This window comes from Corvus cornix, chromosome 3 (assembly GCF_000738735.6).
Source record: "Corvus cornix cornix isolate S_Up_H32 chromosome 3, ASM73873v5, whole genome shotgun sequence".
Taxonomy (NCBI): Eukaryota; Metazoa; Chordata; class Aves; order Passeriformes; family Corvidae; genus Corvus; species Corvus cornix.
This window is the reverse complement of record NC_047056.1, coordinates 30,266,346-30,292,684: the sequence shown is the minus strand read 5'-3', so window position 1 is coordinate 30,292,684 and position 26,339 is coordinate 30,266,346. Positions and strand designations below refer to the sequence as shown.

Genomic DNA, 26,339 nt, shown 5'->3' with positions numbered 1-26,339 from the left:
ACATTTAGTAAGAATTGAAAAAGTGAATGCAGTTTTCATTCGCCAGATCCCACAATACTGGAATTAGAGGAAACAAACTAGCAAAAGAATTGTCTAAATGGATAAAACTACTTTTTTTTATGCAGTAGTTAATAAACTTCTGGAAAGCGCTGCCACTGGAACCTGAAAGCAGTTAATAGCACCCCAGTCAGAGAAGGACCTTATATAAATTAATGGCCAAGCTCTCTGTGAACATGTATTAGCAGGATCAGAGGAGTACAAGGATGGAACACAGAGAATGTCTGCGCTCACAGCCTCTCCCTGACCCGCACCTCCTGCACTTGAGATCAGAGACAGGACACAGGGCAAGGTGCCCGCTGACCTGATCCACCAGGGCACTTACATTATTAATGAAAATGCAGCTTGATTAGCCAACTTTGCAATTTGCCATTAACAGAGACAGGGTAATTAAATTGAACAGAATACAGATTTAGAAATCAATATTTAATACACCTTCCATCACAGCTGTTATTCCCCAATACAAATGAGAAAGACAATGGTATGAAGAAAAGTAATGAAACCACTACTTTATTGATCAGTAAAGATGTTACAATATCTAAAATTTCCAAGATCTTTATTACGTGTGCGGTGAAGTATGGAAAAATTTGTTCCAATCTTACAAATGAAAAATCAGCTTGAAAGTATAAAGCTGTAAAAGTTGCTTTGTGGTAAAAATCAAAACCCAAATGCAGAATCTGGTGATTTAGAAAAACCATTCATTCTTTCTTTTAGGAGCCACTATAAATAATAACTGCTTCCAGTAGCAGCCTAAATATCATAAATCCCAAGTGGTTTTCCTATCATTAATCCTACCATTAAAAAACCCCTCTTGAAACATTTTTTACTTGCAAAGATTTTTTTCCCCGAACAGTGTATTTTTTTGGAGCAGTACATCTCTCCCATTGCTTTCTTTCCTTCACTCATTCATTTCTGAGAGTTGAAGAGACTTACATACATGTTCATGTCTTATTCTCTACAAATTTGACTCTCTATAGCACATAATTTGTTCAGTTTGATTTTTCATTTTCAACTGTTTGTATCCTATCTTCTGTCATGTTAAAGAGTGAATATTCCTTTTAAAAACCTTTTAAAAGCTGCATCAAATGGGGCCATCAGCCCCATCCTCCCAACTGAAACTGAGATGAGAAAGAGCAAATACAGGCCAAGCCCAAGAAGCTTAACTTCAAAACAAGCTGCACAAGTTTCTTTTGAGGAGAAAAAAGGACACGGAAGAGTAGCTTACTTTAAGGCTTTCCCACTCATGCACTTACCTTTATGCTGCACAGGAGATAACAGGTTTGTGAACAAAGAATCAAGTTTAATCACGGACAAATTTGTTTTCCTATAAAATTTTTAACATCCAAAGTATCCCACAACTAAGATTGGCCTAATGTTGGCTTTATAAACTTAGACACTGAAAAGTGAATCCACAGAAGTGCATTACTTGGTTTCATGTAAACAATTTGAATATTCATAATGTACAGTTTCAAGTGTAGTACAGTGTTTCAGATACACACTGGCAAACCATGCCCATTATCTGCTAAGAAATGGGGATAGAGAGAAATGCTTTACACAACAGCATCAAACAACTTCAACAGATGGCCATCACTGATCAAGAAACTAAAATAAACCAGAATTCTTAAAAATTTGCCAAAACATGATTTCCTTTTGGAAAAGCATGTCTTTATAAATATATATGGCAAGTTTTTTAGCTCTTGGAGTGCAAGAGAAAAACAGAAGAGGGTTTAAAGAAGTGCTGAAGATGGCTTTTAAACACACATTTGTCCTACGTAACATTAACTTTAAAATACAGCTTACTGTAGAATTATTATCAACAATTTGATAATTCAGCATTTAGGTTTATCTCTATGTATCACTATCAAGCTGAATAATTACTGATAATTTTCATCTACATCAGACCTCATTTATGAGGTGAAACACTGAAAACAGACCTAGAGACAATTCAGAGTTTAAGAAACTCACAATGAATACTTCAAAATTCAGGCTACAAAAATTCCAACCACAATACAAAAAACTACTTATTATGTCAAACATAAGAAATATGTAATCTAGGTATCTTAAAAACTTAATTGTGTCTTCCAAACCATAAAGCAAAAAGAAAGTAATATATTATACTATTTTTTCAATAATTCACGTCCAACAAACTAGATTGGTGGGCTCTCCACATTTCTCGGGTATTTCTATACAAGGTATATTGACCCTCTACACACACTTTTTCAGATGAATACTCATTTTCAGATGATAAGTTGTCTGGCAGGTTGTCATCAACAGTTTAAATGCACACTAGCTTTTTTACTTTTCCTCAAAGCTGAGTTGGGCTCTTTAGGTTAGCATAATTGAAATTGCTATGATAGACAGGAGAAGGAATTTGAGAAGAAAAAAGCTGCTTTGATAAAGTTCTTGATGAAAAATATTATTGATTATTCCTGTAGAGAAATGAGCTTTTCTATCACTACGAGCACATTTGGAGCTGAATTTAGAAGTGTAAGCTTAAGATCAAAAGTATACGTAACCTGAAATGAAGAAAAAGGTCTTTTAAATCAATAAACAGCCCAACCCAGATAAGGCAATAGCTTTCTTGATCCTGTGTAGATGATCTACATTGTTTGAAAAATCTCAGACTATTGTGTTATCTTAGGAACAGAAAAAACCTACTGGAAGAGAAAAAAAGGATGTTTAAACGTTGATAGACAGAAAAATAAGCAGCAGCTATCCACTAAAATGGAGACTACAGGAAACCATTTCCTCATATTTTACAGTTAAAAGGCAAGGTATTGGAAACATGACAATAAAGACACCTCAAAATGATCACATCCTTAGAAAGAACGATGAGCTCTACTCCCCACCCCCAAAACAAAAAAGACAACTGCATGCCTGCAATGAAAATTGATTTTTGAAAATAATGTCAGTGAAAAGCCTCAAAGGTCTGGAGTAACATTTCAAAATTGCTTTTATTTATTAATATGCTTCTGTAACACAAATCAAGATAATTTTTACTTATTTCTGGACATTGCATTATTAATGTATTACTTACACTATTGGAATCAGGAAAAGATTTTAAAATTTCAGTTATCCAGAAATAAAGAAAAGCTAATTTGAATTATGCAGCAAGGTTGGGTTTTCTTCCTAAACTCACAGACATCAGCCTATCTGCACAGTTAGAAATAAAATATTTACACAACAGTCAGTGCTTCCCAAAGAACAGCGCAAAAATAATAACTAATCAACATGTTGCCTGTGCAACTATTTGTAGGTCTCAGATACGGAAACTAAGGTAAAGATGGTTTCAGTTGCCCAAATTTAATCATTCCCTTTGCAAGAAGTCCTTTTATAAGGATACAAAGGACTTACTGATGAAAAAATTTTCACACACTTTTCAGACTGACTGAAGGCCTTACCAAGCTCTTGCCAGCAACTCTGTTTTCTAGTTAGGTCAGAGGTGTAATAGGGCTTCATTTTAAGTTAAAACAATGTTCAAAAGCTTCTTTTGGATGTCTGCATGCTTTTTCTGAACACCACCATCCCTGCTGGGAAAGGGGAAACAATGCATAAAAACCACTCCCAGTACTAAACTATATCTGCAGACACTGCTTTCCCCTCAGTTTATTTCAAGTATGCAGGACAATGCTTCAACTGCATTTTCCTCAAGAGTTGACTCCTCACTTGTTTCAACATCTTCTTATATCAAACCTTATTTGGAACGTCTTTTGGCAAGTTATTATCTACTAAGATTCCACTAAGCTCAGGAAAACTGCAAAATGTCTACCTATAACAGATAAGGTTGTCAGAAACCTACTGGTAAGCCTGAAAGTGAGACATTGCTGCTTAATCACTAGCTAATTTCAATGACTCTCCCAGACGGAAAGAAAAATAAAATTACTGCACCACCACCAGAAGAAAGCACAGTTATCTGAAGCCGCCTGATTAAGACCAGAATTAAAGACAAATGTTTCGTCTAGCCTACACTTGAAAATCACATCTCCTCGCATATCATTACATGCAAAATAATTGCGCACAACTACTAGCATTTCTGAGTTTAGAACTGCCTTAGTACTGAAACATCACTCTTTTTGCATTTTTTTCAATGTTCACGAAACACGGTCTACAATTTAGTTTGTCTTCACTCAAGCAGAGGATTAAAAATGGTGTAATCATTAGTAGCAAAAACTGTTGAAGCACTAAACCAAAAACCCACCCAGTATCATCAATGCTTAATGAAAGGTAAGTAATTTTCTCTGCACCAATAAATACATTTAATATACAAGTACACCTTCTAAAGTAAAAATTCTAATGCCACACTTTCTATAGTAGGCAAGTGCTTTAAGAGAAACATGGAGGACTTATATCACTATTAATTCAACACACTAGTATTAGAAAACCTCAAGATTTTTCAGCTTAAAGAAGATTCTAAAAAGAGGAAAAAGAATATGCATAAATAATTTCCCACATTTACAGCATGATTCTACAGGCATCTATCAGTTCCCTTAATAGAAACATGTTTTAGGACCAAAAGTTTATGCAGTAATAAGTAATATTTCCCTTTGATAAATCACATTATTATAATCACAAACAGAGCTAAGACAATAAAATAATAGGAAATACAGATGAAAACTGATCTCTTTACCCTTTCATTATATTTTCTGGATGTTGGTATTGCTGACAAAATAGCATTGATTTCAGACTATAAATTGGTCTGCCAAGGAAATACTTCCCCAATCAAAACCCAGAACGACCCAGTGCCAGATTGAGATGGAAAATGAATTGAAGGTTTCCTTCTGATTTTATGTACTAACTCTGTACTTGCTCCCTCTACAGCATAAACAGCAAACCAGAACGATTTCATAAATCTGGGAAGTTTAATACAGTAAAAAAGCACACAGTAGGAATAACACTTTCATCAAAAGAGTGTCAACAGAAAGAAATTAGGTCTTTTAAACTTTTATTGTAGTGACACCTTGTGGCTACATTTGCCGCCTTATGAAACCTGAAATTTTTTCATTTTCTTGTAATTCTTTTAATGCAGTTCTTCAAATACAGTGGTCAAGGACGAACTAAAAAGATGATGTTGCAAAACAAAAATGGAAGGATGAAAAAAGTGAGAAGAATAAAAAGAAAACAGCATTACCTGCTCAAAGATCTTTGTGGTTTTAACATGCACTGCTACAAGAGGAAGATTGAATAACTATGAACCTGACACGTGCTCGTAACTTGCACAGGAACTTGATTATACTGAACATTTTCTGTGTTCTGTCTTCCCTCTAAAGAGTTTTCAGCTCTGCATGAAAGTTGCTATAAAAGTGCAAACAAAAGAAATTCTAAAAAAAATGCATTACCATATTGAGTAAAAAAAAGGGAAAAAATTGCCTTGTAATCTCACTCTCTTGTTTTTTTCTGCATAGTATATGACTGTTCAATTTTTAAAGATGGTAGAATGATGTATTCAAAAAGCATTTAAAGCAAAAGTTAAAAGTCTAAAACACAATTATCTCAATAAAACCCCCATATATTACACTCAACTTTTTTTTTTTACTAAAACCCCTCTCAATACAGCAACACCCTCTTACTTGTCACACTAAGCTTTGGCACTGAACAAGTAATCACCTTTGTACAAATTAGCTTGTGTAACTAAATCAGGAAATACATCCTACAAATAAATCATCTGATGTGTATGAGAAAGCACAATCTTCTCATCCCCTTTTCATTCTAGATTTTCAGTCTTTGGTTATCGCCCTTCCATTTTTTCCCACCTATTAATCTAACAGAGGTTATGGCTGGCAAAAATTACTCTGAACCTATTAAGACAGACTTGAGCATATAAATAACAGGAAGAATCAAAAAGTGTAAAAAACCTTATCATGTTACATATTTGATTTTGCCTAATCAGTTTGGATAGTTCGATACGTGCTTTGCCAAGTACAAATTATCTTTTATGGGAAGCACAGTAATGCCCCTAATGCCAACACTATGTGAATATTCCATAATGCTCCATATATCAAAAAAATCAAGTCATGATAGAGACTATGACAGCCATGACAAATGCCTCATTAAGGAGACTGAATTGGTCTTAATTCACTGTGGTTTAAATTATTTATTTTATTTAACAGGTATGGGCCAGAATGTTGCATTTTTTCATCCAGCTTGTGTGAGAGGCATTGATTGTAGAACTGAACATGGATAGATTTGTTCAAGAGTAAAGTTACAGGCTTTCAAAAAGACAAACAAAACCCTAACCTGCATACATGCAAATAAAATACACACTCCATCAATTTTTATGCCCATGGCAGTTCTTAAAACTTAGATGAACATATCAGTTCGGACATTGACACCTCTCACCTTTTACAACTAATACTTATGTGAAAGGTAACTCAAAAAAGCAAGTAACCTTGCCTAATGTTACAAGGCTCATATCCTGTTTATAATCTATGCTTGAACAATTGCTCTAGTGTATCAGACAACTGGCTGTCCTTCAACCTGTAGAGAATCTGGAAATTTCTACTCCCCCACTTTGGAAAAAGGTGTATAAATAAAACACCCTACCCAATAATTCTACTCTTCAATTCTTTGTTTCTCCTCAGAAAGTCATCTTATACAGTGATGTCATAAGGCACTTTGAGCTAAAATAAACTTTCTTAAAATAAAAAAAACCCAAACCCCCACCTATCTCAAGCCCTTCCTGCTAAGGCATTTAGCCCATGATTATCTGCTAAAAATGCATGCAAAACTTTAAAAAAATTGCAGCACAGTTCCCTAGATGGTTGCTTCCAAAAATATTATCTGCATTAGTAAGACAAAAAGAGAAAAATGCCAAAACTAATGGCAAGAAGACAGAACATAACATGATGCTTCCACTTCTCCATACTGTTGTCCATTAACAGGAAAATTTTGGCATTGGGACTTGTGACACTAAAACAAGACTACACAACAGAAGCAGCATTGAGCAAAACAGAGCATATAAAATGCTTAAAACATATCTGTCCCTTGATAAGCATGTGCAACATGCCTGTGAAATAGAATATCAAATATTAAAAGAAAACATTCTGATAATCTCGTATTAGTTCATATTTTAAATCTTCTACATCTCACAAGACTGGAGAACACCTCTTTTTTAGGTGACAAAAAACTGCTATGTATATTAGGATTTCTGTTTTGTGTATGTTAGTTCACTAGAAATAACTAAATTAACTCAAAGTAAACTGAACTACTTTAAATACATTATCACAAAACACTGAACTTGGAGACAAAAGAAGAATTTAGTAGTCCTTGCTTACTTCTTTCTGAACAGAATATTGATTTAAAGGCAGATAAATAAGTCTCTGATACTAATATCTACGTGTACCTAGCTTCCCCTGCTCAAAGTCTCCCTCTCAGAGGGAATTTGATCATAATTCCTGATCAAATCAGAGTCAACCTTCAAGTTATACCTAACTATTTACATTAACATAATTAGATTAAAAGTTCTTAAAGTGGAATGCCTCAAAAATTTGTCAGCAATTTTACATCTCTAAATACATTTTAAACAGCCTTTTCTTTCTATTTACAGGAAAAAAGTACATAAAAGAACAGTGAATTATAGCCACTTTTACTTTTGACTAGCCAATGCAGTCTTACGATAATGTAGGCTTCAATTCACTGACGTAAAAAAAGATTACAGAACAACCTTATCTAAACTATCATTAATTATTATGTTGACTCATCTGAGAACTCATATTTTGCCTGAGGGTTACTGCTCCTTAACAATAAGTGCTCATAAACTTATGCTGCTATATGACTTTCTCCTTAGCTCTTCCACTTGTTCTGCAAAGAAGCAGCACATCCAAGAAATTCCACACCACTCTGTGGATATGACAATGAGGTACAAAGATTTATAGAAGAGGATTCCTGTAAATCATGGAGCAGAACAGGAAAGATCAGAGGCATGACTATGTGATAAGGAAATCTGCGCTTTAGCTACCTGGACAAGTGTATATGCCAAATATATGCCAAAATAAAACTGCAAGGGGGAGGTTCCCAGGTGTGCTTGTGCATGTAGAAATTATAAACCTGTGCATACAAAAACACCACATGAAATAAACTCCCTCCTGATAATGTGCTCTTCCAACAGAGAGCAAGTCCCTTACAGAGGGTTAAGAGATCCTTTCGTGACAAAAACCAAGTAAAGTACCATCTAAAACTTTGGAATAACATTCTCCCCTCTGCTACTCCCTCTCTGCACTTTCAGGAAAGGCTGTGAAGAGCCTTCACCAAAACAGAATCTCATGAGGCTTTTCATCATTGCTATGATTTATCACAGACACCTTTAAGCAAAAAGTTATCAAATACACACACAAACTAAGGGACAGCACCAACCATTTCAGAAATAGAAAACAATAAAATCAGAATCATAAAACTTACGGGGAAAGGTGAGTATGCATTTGTGTCAGGAAAAATAAATTTCAAGTCAGCTACATTCACTATGAACTTAGTGAGGGACAGGATGGCTGAGAAAGATTTATCTGAGAAGAAGAGACACAAGTGACCCAGCTGATCCTTTTCCCATAGACTTCAACTGCATGCCAGCAATCCTGTGTTGTGGAGTAGCAAATATCAGAAAAAGAGGTAATTCTTTGGGAAAAAGAAAGCTAACCTCTCCATGGGGATTCCAAGAGTCGCCATGCCAATTAAGAAGTTTCTGTCTACAGAATAATTATTACAGTACAGGTCATTTCCTCTCAGGGTCTGTGACCCAAAACCTAATGATGACCACATCATTGGTCTCTGCAGGTTGTGTCCTCCCTATCAATGACCTCAATTCCATTTTTTGAATAAGGCAGCTTTAATGTGATTATCAGCTTTATCCAGAATTCCCAACACCTACAGTAAAAAAACCACCATCACTTTAACAACAGTTAAACCCATCCAGCTGTTTTCACAGGACAGACCCTCAGAATAAGCTGAGTTGGAAGGGGCCACCAGGATCACAGAGTCCAACTCCTGGCCCTGCACAGCATTATCCCAAGAGTGACATCACGTGCCCAAGAGTATTGCCCGAACACTTCCTGAGCTCTGTCAGGCTGGTGCTGTGTCCATTTCCCTGGGGAGCCTGTTCCAGTGCCCAAACACCCTCTGGGTGAAGAACCTTTTCCTCATATCCAACCTAACCCTCCCTGACACAACTTCAGGCCATTCCTCTGTGCCCTGTCACTGGTTACTACGAAGACAAGATCAGTGCCTGCCCCTCCTCTTCCCCTCACAAGGAAGTTTTAACTGCAATTAGGTCCTCCCCTCAGTTTCCTCTTCTCCAGGCTGAACAGACCAAGTGGCCTCGGGCACTCCTCATACAGCTTCCCCTCAAGGGCTTTTGCTATCTTCACTGCCCTCCTTTGGATGCTCTCTAATAGTTTATTATCCTTCTTATATTGTGGCACCCAAAACTGCACACAGGACTCAAGGTGAGGCTGTACCACTGCAGAGCAGAGCGGAACAATCACCTCCTTACAAGGCATTCCTCAAAGCTCCTGAGTCCTAACTTTCCCCTTTCTCTCTTGCACAACTATTTAAAACAGTGTAGGAGTAGAAAATATGTAATACATTAAAATACATTTCAAAGTTCTATAGTAAGTATGTAAGGGCACTATAAACATTTAGGCAGTCAAGGAATGGATGTTTACGGAGTGAAAAAAACCCCACATCAGCTGCAAAAAAAAGTGGGTATAACTCAAAAAAAAAAAGAGAAGCAGATACGTAGATTTGGAAAAACCAGAGTTTTCAAACTGGACACACCTGCATTTTATCAATGATACTAATACTAGAAAAGCATCCACTAAGATAAACAATTTTTTTAGCATAGCCGATTAAAGTTGTGATATAATACATTTTCAGAAATACATAATGAAGTAGCCAAATCTGGCAACTTAATCTGGTGTCTACATTCTTTAATGTTACCCACTGTATATTACACTGATGAACTAACCTGCAGACACGGGCAGGAAAATACAGGTTTTGCCAGGACCGACAGAGGTATTTAGAGTGATCGATAACCCGAATCCAGTCCAGCTCATCCATGGACACCTCAATGTAGTAGGAATAAGACCTATGGATTGTCAAAAAACACTGGTTAGAATACAAGTTGACAAATTTTAGGTATTCAATTTTACACTGTCTTCTGGATTTTCAGTTGTGTTTAAAAGAAAGCTGTTTGTTCTTACCCAGATCCCTATTTTCAAACTAGCTTTGAAAACAAACTCTCACACAGTTATGTTAAGATGTGTTTTCAGAATGATTTAAAACATCCACACACTCACAATCTACAGTCATTAGATGAGACTCCTATGCTTCAAAAAAATTAAATGGAGACTTTTAACTCAGTCATAAAAATTATCATTTGTATTCCTTCCTCGTGGAATAAAACTAAACCACCAGTGATATGGTACTATTTCTATTGCCAAATCAATAAAGAAAAAAAAACAACAATTAGTAGATCAAAAATGCAAATTCAAACCCTCACGTGAAAAAAGCAGATTTGCTTTATGAACATTTTCACTGATACTGTTCTTCACTTCTGACCCTTTCAGTTCTTTATGATACATCATCGAGCCTGTCACTACTTCCTTACACACTCCAAAATTACCTCATGAAAAATAAAAAAGCCATTAACAGAACGTGTGTCTTCCTTTTGCTTATCAGTTATGTTTACCTTATAGTTTGCTGTTAAGAGAAAGCAAACCCAAACTAGAACTTAGACGTCACAGCTAATTTCCTATTATATCCATGACTGTAAGGCTTAGAATAAAGTAGAAGTATCACTTGTGGAACAGCAAATCACTGAATATATGTTTCAGAGTGTTTTCTTTCTCCTAAGGTACTAGTCTGCAACATTCACAGGCATTTCAACAGCACTATGTCAGCACTTAGCACTTTTTCACACGGATTTCTGAAGAAGAGTTGCTCCTCCACAGTTCTACACAAGCATTTCTTGTTAAACATTAATGCCTTGGCTAATATTTCCAATTTTCCCGAGGACTTACAAGAGTACTTATTTAAAGCAATATTGTTTAAAAATCCTTAAAAAAATGTTAGATAGTTGTTAATACCAATTTAAGCATTTGGAAAGGTAAGGCTGAGTCTTTAAATGTCAATTGCATAACCAGCCTTCATATTTACACCAATGAGATGTGTAATATTCACAACCCACACAAATACAATGTGTTTTAGCAACATTACTATTACTAACATATGTGTACTTGACCAAACTAGGCCCCTAAGTTTTAGAGTTTGAGCAGTTTGGATACAAAGGTTACTTGAAGACCTCTGTGCCCTGAGAATTTAGAGATTCTCACATCATCATTGCTAGCTAACATATATTTGTAACCAACACACAACATGCTACTTTTCTGTTTCTGAAGGTACCAAACAAAGAAATATTACCTCAAAAACACAGTTCCATTATCATACACAATAGTATACCCTTAATTTTTTTTAAGGCTGGATAGCATCTTCTTTGCAGATGCAGTTTGGACAGCTACTCCCCTTAGCACTTTTACAGCTACGATTCAGCTGTTAAGACCCCTGAACTAGAGGTGTAAAACACCTGTTAGTTTGCATTTGGTTCTGTTAAGAAGATCCAATAGACCAAAGTTTCACACAGTTAAAATGAACCGTATAGCTTAAAAAAATGTTCAAAAAGAAGCAATCATGCTGTACGGATCTCTACATGTCTGTACAGGTGCTAAAACACCTCTCTAGAAGACATCATTCATGTATCCCATGAGAAAGATGCAGTTAAGTGGCCAGCAATTCTTAGATAAAGACTGTAGAAAGGAAAAAACCTCTACAAAAAGCAAGGACAATCCCAGAGCAAGTTCCTTAAGATCTTGGCTGGTACATTTTGGCACATGTCTCTGGCCAAACTCTTCCCAAGGCCAACTACCCCACTGTGAATTGTTTTCCTAATATTTAATATGAATTTATCTTGTTGCTTGTATCCACTGCTCTTTGCACTCTCAGCACACAGCTTCAAGAGAATTCTGTCCCTGCATTCTCTATATTCTTCCACTGAACAGGTGAGGAGAGCAACAAATTCTCCCTTCTAAGCCTGCTCATCTTAAAAAAGTAGGTTCCCATGTGCTGAAGCCTTCATCATCTTGGTGTCCTGCTGAACTCACTCCAGCAGGTCAATATCTTATACTGAGGAGCCCACAAATGGACCAAGTACTCCAAATGCCTCCATTTCCATTTATCTTAGACAGTTGAGTTACTGGAGGGGAAAAAGCTTGACAATTCATAGAACAGAGAATCACAGAATATTCTGAATTAGAAGGGACCCCCTAGGATGATCTAAGTACAACTCCTGGCCTTGCACAGGACACACAGTGCTAATTCCAGTACTATACCTGCTAGGAAGCAAAAGAAAGTCCAATAGCAAACTTTCCACAGAAATCAAGAGGATTCAAAAAGAAAAAATTTTAAAAATCAGGATGACACAGAAACTAGATCCTAAACCATTGAGCCCTCAGTATCTTATGAAGACAAAAATCTCTAGAGTAGAGATGCACCTAGTCTGACATTCTGCCAGCAACAATAGTTTGTTCTACTAATTTCAGACAAAGTGCATAGGACACCAAGCAACAGATAACTTTGTAAGAAGTTGTCCCAAGAAAAACATTTTTTCCCTAAGTTTCAGCAGATGCCAATTTATGCCTTGCAGATGAGGGGCATTTTACCAGTTATATAAGTTCTCCAAAAATTGCTAGAGAACTTATTATTAATATATCTCTAATACTGTTTCAGATTTTATAAATTTGGTTGATAATTGGTTCATAAATTTGGTTGATCTTCTGACACAACTAGTATAATACTATATGAAGCAGTTCCTTATACCATCAAAGATTTACTTTTTAATCTTAACAAAAGAAATAGAGGTGAAACAAATTTGAGTTGAACTGAAGTAGGAGAACTTATTTGAAACAGTTATATAGCTAAAACTTAATGAAATTGGTTTTGAATTATTAGTAACTAATTCATATTTAAAAATGAATTTAAATTTACAAAAATCCCACCCTAAATAAAACTTTTATACAACCTGTTCTAAAGTAACATGGCTTAGCTGAAAAAGCAAAATGCAACTGTTCTACAACTCTAAACTATTAGTCTGAAAATAAAATTAATTCTTTATCAGAAAGGTGATAAGGTATATAATAAATGTGTAAGTAGCCTGTTTTACTGTTTTTAATAGCTTAGGAATAACTGCTGAGCTGTCTACTAAATTATTACCTCTGAATTACAGAATCACAGAATCATTTAGGCTGGAAAAGACCTCTAAGATCAAGTCCAATCTTATTGTCAAAGTGTGCCATTTCTTAATGGTTTTGATGTATTGAAAAAATTAGAACAAAAAAAAAAATTTCAACGTTTGAAATGCAAAGATGTAAAAAACATTTAAATATTTTAAGGTAGTTTAACATCTCAAAATACGGTCTGGTGTGTAAGTAACCAGAATTACATTTAAAAATCAGGGTTTTTTCAAATAAATCTTGCAATAGTCATCTCCAACACCATCATGCTCTTTCCAGAAAATATTTAATTTATAGTTTGCACTGCTACATCATCACCAGTACGAAATGCACTACTTTCCCTTTTTATGTCACCTTGGCACCTACCGACTGTCTCTGTCCCACAGGAGAATTCGTACGTGGTTGATTATTGAGGGCTGGCCTAGTTTAATTTCAATTCCGGACCGGCAGTCGTCGTTGATCGGGTGTCGAGAGAAGCCATGATCCAGGTCATAGTTCTGAGTATCTCCATCTAAAAGAGCAGACTTCAGCTCCCCTTTCACAACTTGTGCTCCATATTTCATTGTTGCAATATTCTCCCCTGGTACTAAGAAAAGGAAATAATTGCTTAAATTTTGCACTCTCATACTGCGAATTAAATGTTCTGGATATCAACGCTGTTAGGTCAGACCAAAGATTATTGGTAGTATCCTTTCTTGGCTGCAAACACATCCTCTAGGGGAAAAAAAAAAAAGAAGAAAAGTAGAAAAAAAAGAGGAATTAAGAAAATTTAGCTTCCTCAGTTTCATTTGGTATCTCCTACATGTTTTATGGTAATAAAGTTGTGCTAATTTACTGATAATTATGTAGTTGTGATATTATGTAGCAGTCCCCTTCATGATTTTACAGAATTCTGTTGCACCTGTCAACTGTTGTTTGCTTTTGGTTTGGGTTTTATTGGATTTTTCTCCTCCTAAGTGGAAGAAACTTAAATGTACAAGATGTGTATCAAATGTTCAAGATGCATCATGAATTTGCAGAGTGGCGTATACAGCAGTATAGCCACACACGCTCCTTCGATAGCTATATGAGCTTCCAGTACCCTGCAAAGGTAAATGAACTCAAGTGAAGTGGGAAACTTCTGGATACTTGGGCTTTGAACCCAGATGGAAAAGCAAGTTTTTTATGCCAATATTTCACAGTAATAAGCTTGTGTCCTAGGAACATCTTCCTTCAAGCTAACTGGGGATAACGATCCCTAACTTCAGCTACAAAACAACACTCTGTAAACTACCCTCTTCAAAAGACATTTTTAACAGCCATCTTTGAGGAGAGATCCTAGAAAATATGATCTGAAAGCTAAATGATGAAAAGCTACCCCAAACTTTTCAGGCAGGTTGGCAACAGAAGCATGAATTTTAACTGGGTGTTAAAAATTTGACATATAAAGAACAGAATTTGAAGTGGTAAGTGGTCGTCAATGTTTCCACAAATAGAAGAAGTTCCAAGGTTCTGAATGAGTACTAAAACAACAAAGAAATTCCACTCTCAGAAAAGCTGCGATTAGGAGCATGTTATTGTGGAGATATATATCCAGAAAAGAAGTCAGAAAAGACCATTTGACTTATTCAAATTTATCTACTGCAATGTCAACAGAATGTCTTGCATGAGAAGACTTTTACAATATCCTAATATTAACTCATATGGTTAAATATTAATAACTGTAACTTCTAAGGGAGAACAAAGAGAATATGCAATTCTGAGATAGCAGTAGTTTTCCGTGCTCATCATGCATGACTGAGAATACAGCGCAGGCTCTTAAAGAACATTTAACTTAATTTTTACTGTGGGCCAAATTCTCCCTATAAATCACACATTAGATGGCTAACAATATCTTTTTAAAGCTTGAGTGTTATATACTATTGTTGAATTAACAGAGAGCACAGAAAAAAAAGTCAAATACAAGGCTTCTTACATTTCTTAGGCTTCCACTAAAACAATTTCAGAGACTTGTTTAACTATTTAGACAAACAGGTAAAGAGTAAGTGAAAAGTCGTAAGTAGTGGAGAAATTATGAAAATATTTATGAAGAAAACAAGTCGCCATCAACATAAAATCATTTAAATATCATTTATCTCACAGCCAATTCATTTTTATTTTCCATGTTTTTGTAAAACCTTTTCTACTAAATTACCACTTCCTCTAGGAAAATGGTATTACATTCATGTTTGAGCAATATCTGAGATACAAAGCAAGAAAATAATTGACTAATATAAAGGAATAAAAACGGCATGAACAGTTACGTAACAATATGTTTCATATTGTAAGCCTTTTATAACACACAGTAATAAATGAAAACTCAAAGCACAAATTAACCACATCCTCCACAGAACTACAGTCTGAAGGAAACAAACAAAAAATCTGATGCTTACTTAACATGCCCCTGTAGTTGAGGTCCATGTCCCTACTCTCAGAACGAATCTTAATAGCATCTAGGATGGCATCAGGTGACAACAATCCAGAAGGTCTTACAACGTTCAGTAGTTCTGTTAGACTCATTAGTGGCAAACGTACTGCTTGCATGATTTCAGCATGGTTTTCCTTGGGGTTATGTTTACACCAGTTCATCAAAGCTTGGAAAATGTCCTTTTCAGGAGCTGCAAATGAGTCTCTCAGCACAATACTTAAAAGAGCAGCCTGGAAAAGAGAAATAAGAACAAAAAAATATACCCCCTAAATAAACAGAAATTAATTTTAGTTTTATTTTTTTAATCAAGGGAAATTCAAATACGGCAAAAAGTTAACGGCTAGTTTAAATTGTAGCTATTAAAAATAATCTTTAAAGGAGTGACTCCCTGAAATTGTAGCTTGTTTTAGTTATGCAAGAATTACAGAATCCATGACCAAAATAATAGGCAATATTACAAAACCACTAGAAGAAAATGAAATGTAGAGAACTAATCAAATCAATATAATACCATTCAGTAGTTCAAGTTTACTTTGGAACACTACAAGATTTAGGGACTTGGCAGTATGTTCAAAATATTCCTTTGAACTTAAGATTGCTATAAGAACACTGATGAGAAAAAAAAGTGTTGCTTGGAATCACTTTTTTTAACCATTTCTAACTACTTGGGATTTCTGTCTGTCACAATCTTTCCCTCTGTCTTTTGGTGCCAACTAAGAATCAGCAGGTAAGAACTCCAGTGGCTCTTATTCATGTAGAAAACTGACTAACTGCAAAATGAGAACAAAAATAATCAAACAGCTTTTTGATTTTCACTTAGGTAGTAGAATAATCAGGAGCTTGCCTAGAAAAAGGAAAGATCTCTCAGATATACCAGGACTGGCTATGCCAAAGACATCAAAGTGTGCACTTCCTGATGAATGATGTTTGCTCATTTCTTTATTGATAACATGCTCTCAGAGCTCAGATTTAACAAACCGACATGACAAAGTACAGAGAGAAAAAAATCTTTTTTCCTTATACAACAGGTAAGTGAGCAGAGCAGTGCTGTATACTCATTCAAGGAATAAACCCTTCACAGCTTTTCCACTAAGAAAAATCACTTTAAAAACCCCCAATTAAAGCATCACTCATTCCAGGTGCTCTGCTGCTTCACACAAACACTACGTGAAAACACTCCGTCACTATTATGTCCAGCCCAAAGACCCTGCCGGAGTAAGTGCAAAATTTCAACTTCATAGAACAGCCTGACTCCGTCACAAATATTTACACATCTAACAAAAAAAAGAACACACAAACCCAAAGCACTCTACCACACCACCATATTCTGCAAGTTCAGAACACGATGACAATCAGCAATATAAATCACAGTCATCTCCAGAATGCTTTAGTTTATACAGCAGAAAACCACCCATCATTAAAGAAGTCTGTATCAAGAAATTAATAGAACAAAGTATCTCCTGTCATATTCAAGTCTATATTTGACTTCCCCTGTGCAGCATTCAGAAGCCAAATTATATCAGGAAGACATGAAATAAGACAAATTAAGATTAGATTTCCTGCTGCCATCTTCTAGAACACACCATTAGATTTACTATATTTAGCTATACTGACTGGTCAATACCTAAAAAATTCAGAACAGATTACCAAAATTTTCAGTTCAGCTTGTCTTGAATATTTCTAACCATCACAGTTTCACTAGTATAAAATGAGAGCTATGAACTAACACAAGTTTTTAATTGGTGCCCCCATTAGTATTTCATCACAAAATTGTATGCACATTAAAATAAACAGTCCTGGCGGAAAAAAGTGCAAACAAAAGATATACCTTAGAAAGTGACAGGAAACCTTCACTGGAGAGGACCTCTTGGGCATTTCTATCCATGAACATACAGCACATAAAAGTTAGTTTGGGAAGAGAATAAAGACTGGCAACATCAAAAGTCATACAGACATTCTGAATATTAAGTATTGTGCAAAGATACTCAGACGTGGAATCCTCCAGTTCTGGGAATCCGTATTTATGTGCTAGGCTTAGGAAGTCTAGAAGAACCTCCTCTTTCTCATCTCGTAGTGTAGCACGACCAGTGTAAATGTATTTCAACAGCATGGTAAATGCCTCTGCAGTAGTGTCCTGAAGAGGAATTTCTGCTTCAGGCTGAGATTCTCTCATTCCTCCATACAATAATGCTCTGTAAGGAAGAGAGTTTAGTTTAGTTTGGTTTAGTTTAGGTTAGTAGCTTAACTCTCTGAGAAAATTCACTGGAATAAGATTACCAGGAAGCTTTAGTAAATACATTTCTATTGAAAAATGCCCAGCTCTTATATTAAAAAAAAAGCTGGATTAGTATTATTCCTAGTTTTAAAATATATATTCTAGTCTTTTTCAGCCAAACCTCTTCTCAATTCCAATTCATCAAAATGAAACTTGCTAATTGAGTATATTCCATAGAAGCACACCAGTTATACTCTGAGAAATCAAAACAATTTTGCAGTAGTACCTTCCTGTTCTCAAGTGATCTTTCTCTTGAATTTGTGAAACTACCTTCAAAATCCAATTTAATGAAGGTCAAAAGAATAACACTGTGACATGGTATTTATCTTTTTCTATTTGAACAAAATGATTTGATGTGCTGGGAAACATTCACACAGAAAAGGTCACACTCAATGGACAGATGATTACACCCTGAAAAGTTCATAGAGAAATAATGTTTATCTCATCTGCATAAAAATTTCCTGTGAGCCTGACAAAAAGCCTTACTTCACCTGAAATAATGGCATCTAGCAGCCAGGATCACTCTGTGTGCCGGGAAACGCTTCTTTTCCACAATAAAGGTAACGTCGCTGTATTCCTCCCCGTTCATTAGAGCACCAATATGCTCTGACAGAATGTGAACGTGGTCGATCTCCCCCACAGCTGTGTAAGGACGAAGTGGATGGCTGTTACTCATCTTGGAGGGATGGTGATACTGGTAGCCTAAAGGACAAAGAAAACAAGCAGTATTACACAGAGCAAAAAATATGAAGAACCCCCTAATACCTCAATCATAAAATTAGGAGATTGCCCAGTAATGTACAATATAGATTAACGCATTAGGCATATCTTTTGTTTCTTCTTCATTCACAACAGGTTTTAGCTTTTCTTTGTTTTGGTTTATTTTGGCAACAGAGGCTTTCTGTAGTCTCAATGGCAAGAGCATCTCCAGGCAAATTTAGGTCTTATATCGGCATCTATTGTTACACTTCGGTTTACTTTTCTTTAAAAATCAGTTAGCTGTTTCAGTTAACCATCCATATTTTCAGAGACATCTTCCATGCTCCATTTACTAGCAACTTTTCAAAATGGGCAGATACCTAGGGCTGAAGAAAGGTACCACAAGCACCAAGAAAATTATGACACCATACCTTGCACACACCTAACACGTAAATCTTCCAAGTCAAATATTCATGACAGAAATACACTTTTAGGTTCTACTGTAAAAATACTATGAGAAAATATGTAAAAACCAAACAAAAAGATGCACTTGGGGTTATTATTTGCACTTTTAACACATGGAAATGCTTAACCCAAAATCAAGATATTGTGGAAACAGTCGCAAAGAACTTCAACTTAAACTAAAAAAAAAGTGATAGAAATAGAAAATAAAATTTAAGAAAAATACAGCATACTAAATCAGTAATAGATCACAGCACAAATGGGAACAAACCCCCAGGTTTCCACTGGCTGTCTCTGCTCATTGAATTAGAAGCTGTACGCTTGTGTAGCCACTACAGCACACAACCAGGAACAATGGCCAAGATACTGAAGGCAGCCTAACCCATGGGAACACAGAATACTGTACAGTCATTTTTCTATCCTGACACGAAAGTAAATTAATTTTCATGGGTTTTCATAGTAACAGACTATTTCTTCCACTTGCACTGGTTAATTTACAATTAGTTAAGATAATTTAGATTTATGCTTCCAGTAACATTTACTTTCTATCAAGCAAGGTTAACCAACATCAGCCCAGCAGCATCTATTTCTACCAGCAATACTACTTACCACAACATGATTGATTGAGAGTTTATAGACAACGGTAAAATTGAAATGCCCTCAAAATAGAAAACTTTTTATTACACCGAGGGAGGAAACAAAGAGATGTATTTGTTACTCAGCTGCAATCTCAGGTGTCGGTACTCCTTAAAGACTTTCATACCACACCCATAATTGCTGTTGTTGATCTTCATTTGCAATAGTCAGGCAACCCAACTACATATGAATTACACATCATCAAGGAACTCTGTATTATCTCTCTTCTGTTAGTTTAAACTTTTATTGATTGAGTAAGCTGATTTATGATACTTCATGTACAAATATTGGCACATTTTAATCTTAAAATCTATTTTTATTTCCAGTTTTTACTACATTCTACTTTGTTTCCTGAATCCACTCTTGTCTCTAAAAAATAAGAACAGGTACTGTCTGAATGAAACTGAGAGACTGTAAAAGTAGTGAAGAGAAGGGAATGCCACCAGCTGCACATTAACTTTCCTTTCAGTAGCTGTGGATGTTGTCATGTGCCAACAGGGTGAAAAGCTCAAGGGAAATTGTTTCTATTTACGGTTAAATAAACAAATAAAATCAAAAGCACACTTCCCTCTCAAGGGTACATAAACCTCTGTCTAAACAAGAATCTTTGTATGTAAGAGGGCAAAGTCTGAAGTGAGAACACTTGCTAGTAACTGAGGATGTTCAGTCCTTATGAACATCAAGATGCTGAACAACAGCAAGCAATGAAAGTAGAAATTTAGAAATCGCCCTGTGTCTAAGCAGCAAGGCAAATTTGTTCTGATGTGTAATGCTCTCTGAATTGCTGGTTCCATGTACTATTCTAATCCATCAGTTTCAAACACAAACCTGCTGAGCACAGGAAATACAGGACTCAAATGATGGCTACAAGCCGAGGAGGCCTTTCAAATGCTTGAACGACTCGAAGTGTTGGGCACTGTCACCTTTACAAAATCACGTTCATGCCTTTTCTGTGCACTATGGGTAACACCAGTATATTGAAGAAACACACCAACATAGACTTCCAACACAAGCTTTGTCTGTATTGTGGATTTTTCATATAAAGCAGACCAGTGAGACAGTCCTGCCTTCAAAATATAGGACCAAATAATACATGACTTCATATCTTCCTAGGCTGGATTAATTAATGGTACAAACTCAGACAACCCTTAAAGCAATCTGTGCATTTCTTGTTTGAGGAAGTAAAACATAATAACCTCTTTAGTTGTGCCAAGTTGCTATGAGCTCACAACTTCCCTGTATAGCTAAACGTGTATTTTTCTAGTTGTTATTCAAAAGTGCCATCTATGATTAAAAAAAAAAAAAAATGGATGCTGGTAAGAACTTGGGCAAAACCCTTCCTGAAGCTCCATCTGACATCTTCTGTCATCAAACATCACCCTTTCAGAGAATACAGGTGCTTACTCTTCCTGGCAGTTCAAGAAAATGCCATTTACAAGCCTGTTGCCAGCACCATAACCTATTTCCAGGAGGTATTCAGAGCTAATTAACTGCCTCAGGAGTCAGCTGCTGAAGCTTTGGATATGACACAGAAATAAACAAACAAAACAGTGTTCTCAGTGATTTCAAGGCACCATTAGAAAGGCAACAGTCTGAAAAGGCATTTGTTAGGTCCTAAGGCCTACAAAACCACTTCTCTGACCCCACTGAAAGACACGCTATTCAAGAGTGAGCATGTGAAAAATGCAGCCTAGTATTACAATAAGGCAGCATGCAATACTAGGTAATTTCACCCCCTCTAAGCTTTCAGTTTCTTGTATTTCTACTCAGTAAGTAATCTGTAACATATTATAGGATACAAAAACAAGAGCTAGAAAATGCAGCAACAACAGCAAAACAGCAAAGACATCCTTACTAAATAACTAGAAGCTGCACTGAAAGATCAGCACTCAGTCTCTTCCCTCCCTCATTTAGTTTAACACTCAAGAATCCTCTGAAAAGCAGTGCTGCTTCAAAGAAGCATGGAAGTGTTGTTTTTCTACAAGGCATAGAAGATTGAATATAAGAAATTAATCATGAATAATTTGAAGAAAAATTTTATATCAAGTGAGTGAAGAATGCTTACATAACTGATACCTACCTCCATCTAAACTTTAGAAATAAATGCAAGTAAACAGATTATTGCTAGAATTAATTTTTTCATGAAGTATGTCTGGATTATAAACACTGAGCAAATAATTTCATACCTTTAAAACAACTAATTCCTACATCCTCTAGTTTGTACCTAGCAAGATAATACTTTTATCAGAAATACACAAAGGGAATTTTCTTAAATGTAATACTCTTACACTGCTCTTTTATCTAAAAACTGGTTCTCACTTTATTGGATGGCACTTGAGTAGCATCTCAATTTTTTGTAATTCACTACATCATAATTACTTCATATATTGTAAATAAATTCTAGCAAAGTATTACTTTAGTTTCAATGTCTATTACCACAGACTCCCAGAACACAATAGGTGTAACAGTAACACTACTGTTCAAACATACCACTGGTTCAAATCCTATGGTTTGTATTTCCAATGGATACACATATGTCTTTTTATAAAAAATAATTTGTTCTCCCGAGTTCAGGCACAATAAACAAACAACTCAGGAAACAGAAATTTTCTGTAAATACTTCAACATTCAGAGTGTAAACAATTCTGTCAGAACCGCTGCTACAGTAGCTCCTTTGTACTTCTAAGTAACAATAACAAAGTTGAAACTGAGTGAAAATTGACAGAAAACCAAAAAAGTTTTGATACTTAGTAGCCAAAAATACAAACAACATAATCAACCCCTATGACTTTATAAATACAGAATATGAAAGCTTGAGTAAGTGCAATTCACAGAACTTTCAAGTCTCATCTCCAACCCTTCTGTTGTGAAAGGATTAAAAGGAAAGCAGATGGTAACATTAATGGTAACTAACCACACCACCCAATCACAGCATTCGAAAACAGCAATTTAGTACCAAAAAATATTTTGACTCAAAGCATATGGGAAGTTATGCCCTGCTCATCTGCAAACACATTCCTGTCACTTAAGTGCTGTAGTGCCAACGTTTTACATTCCGCTCAGACGCTTTCCTGTGACAGAAGAGCAGGAGTCAGTTTAGCTAAGTACAAAGAACAATATATTAGTGCAGATTATTTATTAACATGTATATAAAATTAACCTGCTTAAAATGGCATACAACAAAACCATTAAAATCTCAAGAAAACACATCGGTCCACTCACCAGTGAAGCTGTCTGAAGACCTACAGTGAACGTAGCCTGTAGGCAGATTCCCGGCTTCCGGGAAATTAGGGTTCTTCGCCATTCTGAACAACAGACAGATTGAACAGCAAGCTCATAGAAACGTTATTCAGCAACATCCAGCTGCACAGCAACAACTGGACCATTTCCTGGAACAATGCATGAAATACACACCATCAGAAACCATGAGCACAAAGCCTTATGATGAAAGTGAGAGAGATGTGTATTTCTCAATTCAAACTTTGTGGAAATAAATTCTTTTAGAAACCTTCAATTTCATGAGAAAACTTCTAAAACCGTTAGAATACGGCAATAGAATTTCTTTTCTGAGTCATCATAATTTAATTTTGACCATTCATATTTTTAACCATCACAGAACATACTGCCATTCATTTGTTCATTTTAAGCCACAAAAATTTCATCTTGACATTCCTGCTACAGCATTAACGTCCCTGAAAACCCCATTTTCCCACACAGGTGTCCTAATTAAACCAGGTCTATACAAACTGTATCACACACATATTATTCCCTACACAGCCAAAATTCTCCAAGTGTTCTTGGCTAGCTAAGGGTTTTGGGAGTTCTGGTCGTTGTTTTTTTTACAAGATTTAAGGCAGTTGCAGATCTTTCTCTTGCACAAGCTTTTTTTATAAACAGGAAAACGAAACAAAACTGTAGGGTGAGGAAATACAGAAATATAGAGGCTTTACTTGCTTAAATACATAACCGACATAATGAGTCTCCTCAACAAGTATAAATTATTGTTAACCTTCCCATCAAATCTGCCAGGAGGAAAAATAAACTGTATTTAATTTGGTAAGTAGATGGTACCTTGATGTATGAATTCTCTCGTAAGAGTCACTCTAACCTTCTTTAAAGGATACGTTTAAGAGAACAAAGGAGGAGAGGTAGAAAAAAAATATTTTTAGGTAGTCGCATGAACTAGAAAGTTATCACACCTTAATCCTGCAAGTCAAAAACAGACATGTGACAATGAAAATCTCCTGGGTTTTGAGAAACAAAATGTAATATATAAATACTTTCTCTGTAAGTAATGTATATTATCGTGTTGGCCCGTGTTGTCAAAATATATTCAAAAACCTTTTATGAAAATTCTTGGTCCTTTTTTGTTAAATATGAGTAAACATCCCAACAGAACAGTTCGAGTACCTGATTTACAGATTTGTAACAGAAGGCACACCAAATACACCTACATTGTGAGGAGGCTCAAATTAAATCCTAAAACACAAACAAACTTAAGTGATTCCAGCACAGGGATTTAAGAAGGTCTGCGTGCTGCCCTTTAAAAGCACGAGCAAAGAGCATTGCTCGGCAAGAGAGATCATCGGCAGGTTGCTAACAAGTTAACATTAACTTCTTTGTTTTTTGAAGTCTGATAACACGTCTTCTAAGAGTTAATTTCAGTGAATCACAGTAGTGCGTAACTTGCACAGTGGTTAAACTACTACGACACCAAAGCAGCAGGGAAAACACTGAGTACCGCGAGAGCGTCAGAATACTGAATTCGTATTTTTAAGTAAATAAAATTCCAATTAGATAGCCACAACAGGGCCTTGAGAAGCCAGCCGGGGGCAGGACGAGGGGGCGGCAGGTGAGACGGGCGCGGACCAAAGACGGCGGCCGGAGCCGGCGATGAGCCCAAGGTCGCGCCCGGGGTAACCCGGGCCGCCACCGACCCCCGCCCGCTCGGCCGCCCCCTCCCTCGCCTCCACAAAAAGGCACTTCAGGTGAAATCGCTTCACCGCCAAACGCGTCCGGCGCCTTCGCCGGACGGCGGCACTCCCCCGGCCCGCCCAGGGTCGCCCTGCCCGCGCCCGCTGGGAGCCTCCGGCGGCAGCACCTCACTCCGGACGGCCTCGGGACCCCGCTCGGCCTCCGGGCCGCGCCCCCCGCGCCCCTCCCGCCCGCGGGACTCACCGGCCCCGCCGCCGCCGAGGCCTCCTCCCCCGCCCTGCCGCCGTCCATACGTCACGTGGCGGCGCGCTGACGTCAGCGGGCAGCAGCGGCCTGCGTGTGACGCGCGAGCGGGCGCCACCGGGAGCCGGTCCCGCCGGGCCCGGGAGCGCCGCCGCCGCCGCCGCCCGGTTCCTGTTCCGGCCGTGGAGCGCAGGCGGCCGGGACACAGCGGCGCTGCCCGCTTGGCCGGACAACAGGGACTGAAATACCGACTGGTGTTTAACCTTCCCCGCCGCCCCTGCCCGCTGCTCCTCGGCTACATTCAAAATCCCTGTTACCTTGGTAATAGCGTGCGTACCTCCTGCCCTTCGGTGTGTGTCCTGGTGTCCTGCGTCAGGAGAGCCTCTCCCAGCGGGAACGGGGAATGTGGGCCTGACTTCTGCTGCACTGCATGAAGCTAAATTTAACCCTCCGAGAGGCAAAGCACTCTACCCGCTATTTAATTCCATGCTTTATTTAGCAGGAAATAAGTCTTCCTTGGAAGAAGTAAAAATAGTGCTCTGTAACAGTGAAAACATGAAATAATTTCAAAAGTTTTTCTACGTCTAAAATACTTTAATATTGTTGCAGGTTAAAAGACTTATCATTAAGTGTTTTTTCTTCAGTAGTTTATTCTTGGATTTTGTATCTGCAAATACTGGTTTAAATTGGTTGTCAGTATGACAAGCAGCAGTAACGTTTTTTTCAAAAAACCCCATACCATGTCCACATCGTGATACTGCTGCAACTAGTTTGTAGATGCCAGTGGTTTTTTACTACTTTCGTCTTTATTACCTCATAATCAATCATGTCTACACTTTGTCAAGCACCTAAAAATCCAAGGGTCACTACAAGATTAGCCAACATACTTGGCGCGAGTTTTGATTACTAAGCAGTCAAGCTTTAGTATAGCCTGCTCCTACTAATGTAGTTATCCACTGGACTACGTAACAGGAAAGATGTGTGCTAATGTCTTTCCAAACAATTCAGTGGGTGGGGGTATGGGTGTATCTTTGAAATAGTTCTTAATGTCTCTACCAACTTCAAGCCACAGGTTTATTACAGAGCCCAGACAGTTTGACTCCTGAAACTTTGGGGGAAAATGACATGTTTAAGGGGGAATTATGTGGTTAGGCAGTTTGGGAAGGCTGTACCTTCCTAGTACCTCGGCCAATGGGGAAAGGAGGAGGGCAACATGAATTTATAGAGGGTGGCTGTGTCCTCCAAAACCTCGAGAAAGAAAACGCTGAGGGTGTGTGCCCCAGTGGACTCTACCCCTTTATTCGAATAAAGTTGC

At 37.1% G+C, this 26,339-nt stretch overlaps 1 protein-coding gene across 1 annotated transcript in view; it reads right to left on the bottom strand.

Annotated features, from left to right (window-relative positions):
- The window catches only part of BTBD9 (BTB domain containing 9), a 112,416-nt gene extending 87,307 nt beyond the window's left edge, over positions 1–25,109 (bottom strand). Inside the window, exons 1-7 of the mRNA XM_039568216.1 lie at positions 25,025–25,109; positions 23,069–23,235; positions 18,541–18,751; positions 17,603–17,966; positions 15,740–16,004; positions 13,695–13,914; positions 10,010–10,129 (exon numbers count right to left, since the gene is read on the bottom strand). Of these exons, the coding sequence (XP_039424150.1) occupies positions 10,010–10,129; positions 13,695–13,914; positions 15,740–16,004; positions 17,603–17,966; positions 18,541–18,751; positions 23,069–23,150 (1,262 nt within the window). The 5' untranslated portion in view covers positions 23,151–23,235; positions 25,025–25,109. The remainder of the gene's footprint in view (positions 1–10,009; positions 10,130–13,694; positions 13,915–15,739; positions 16,005–17,602; positions 17,967–18,540; positions 18,752–23,068; positions 23,236–25,024) is intronic.
- Positions 25,110–26,339: the final 1,230 nt, after the last annotated feature.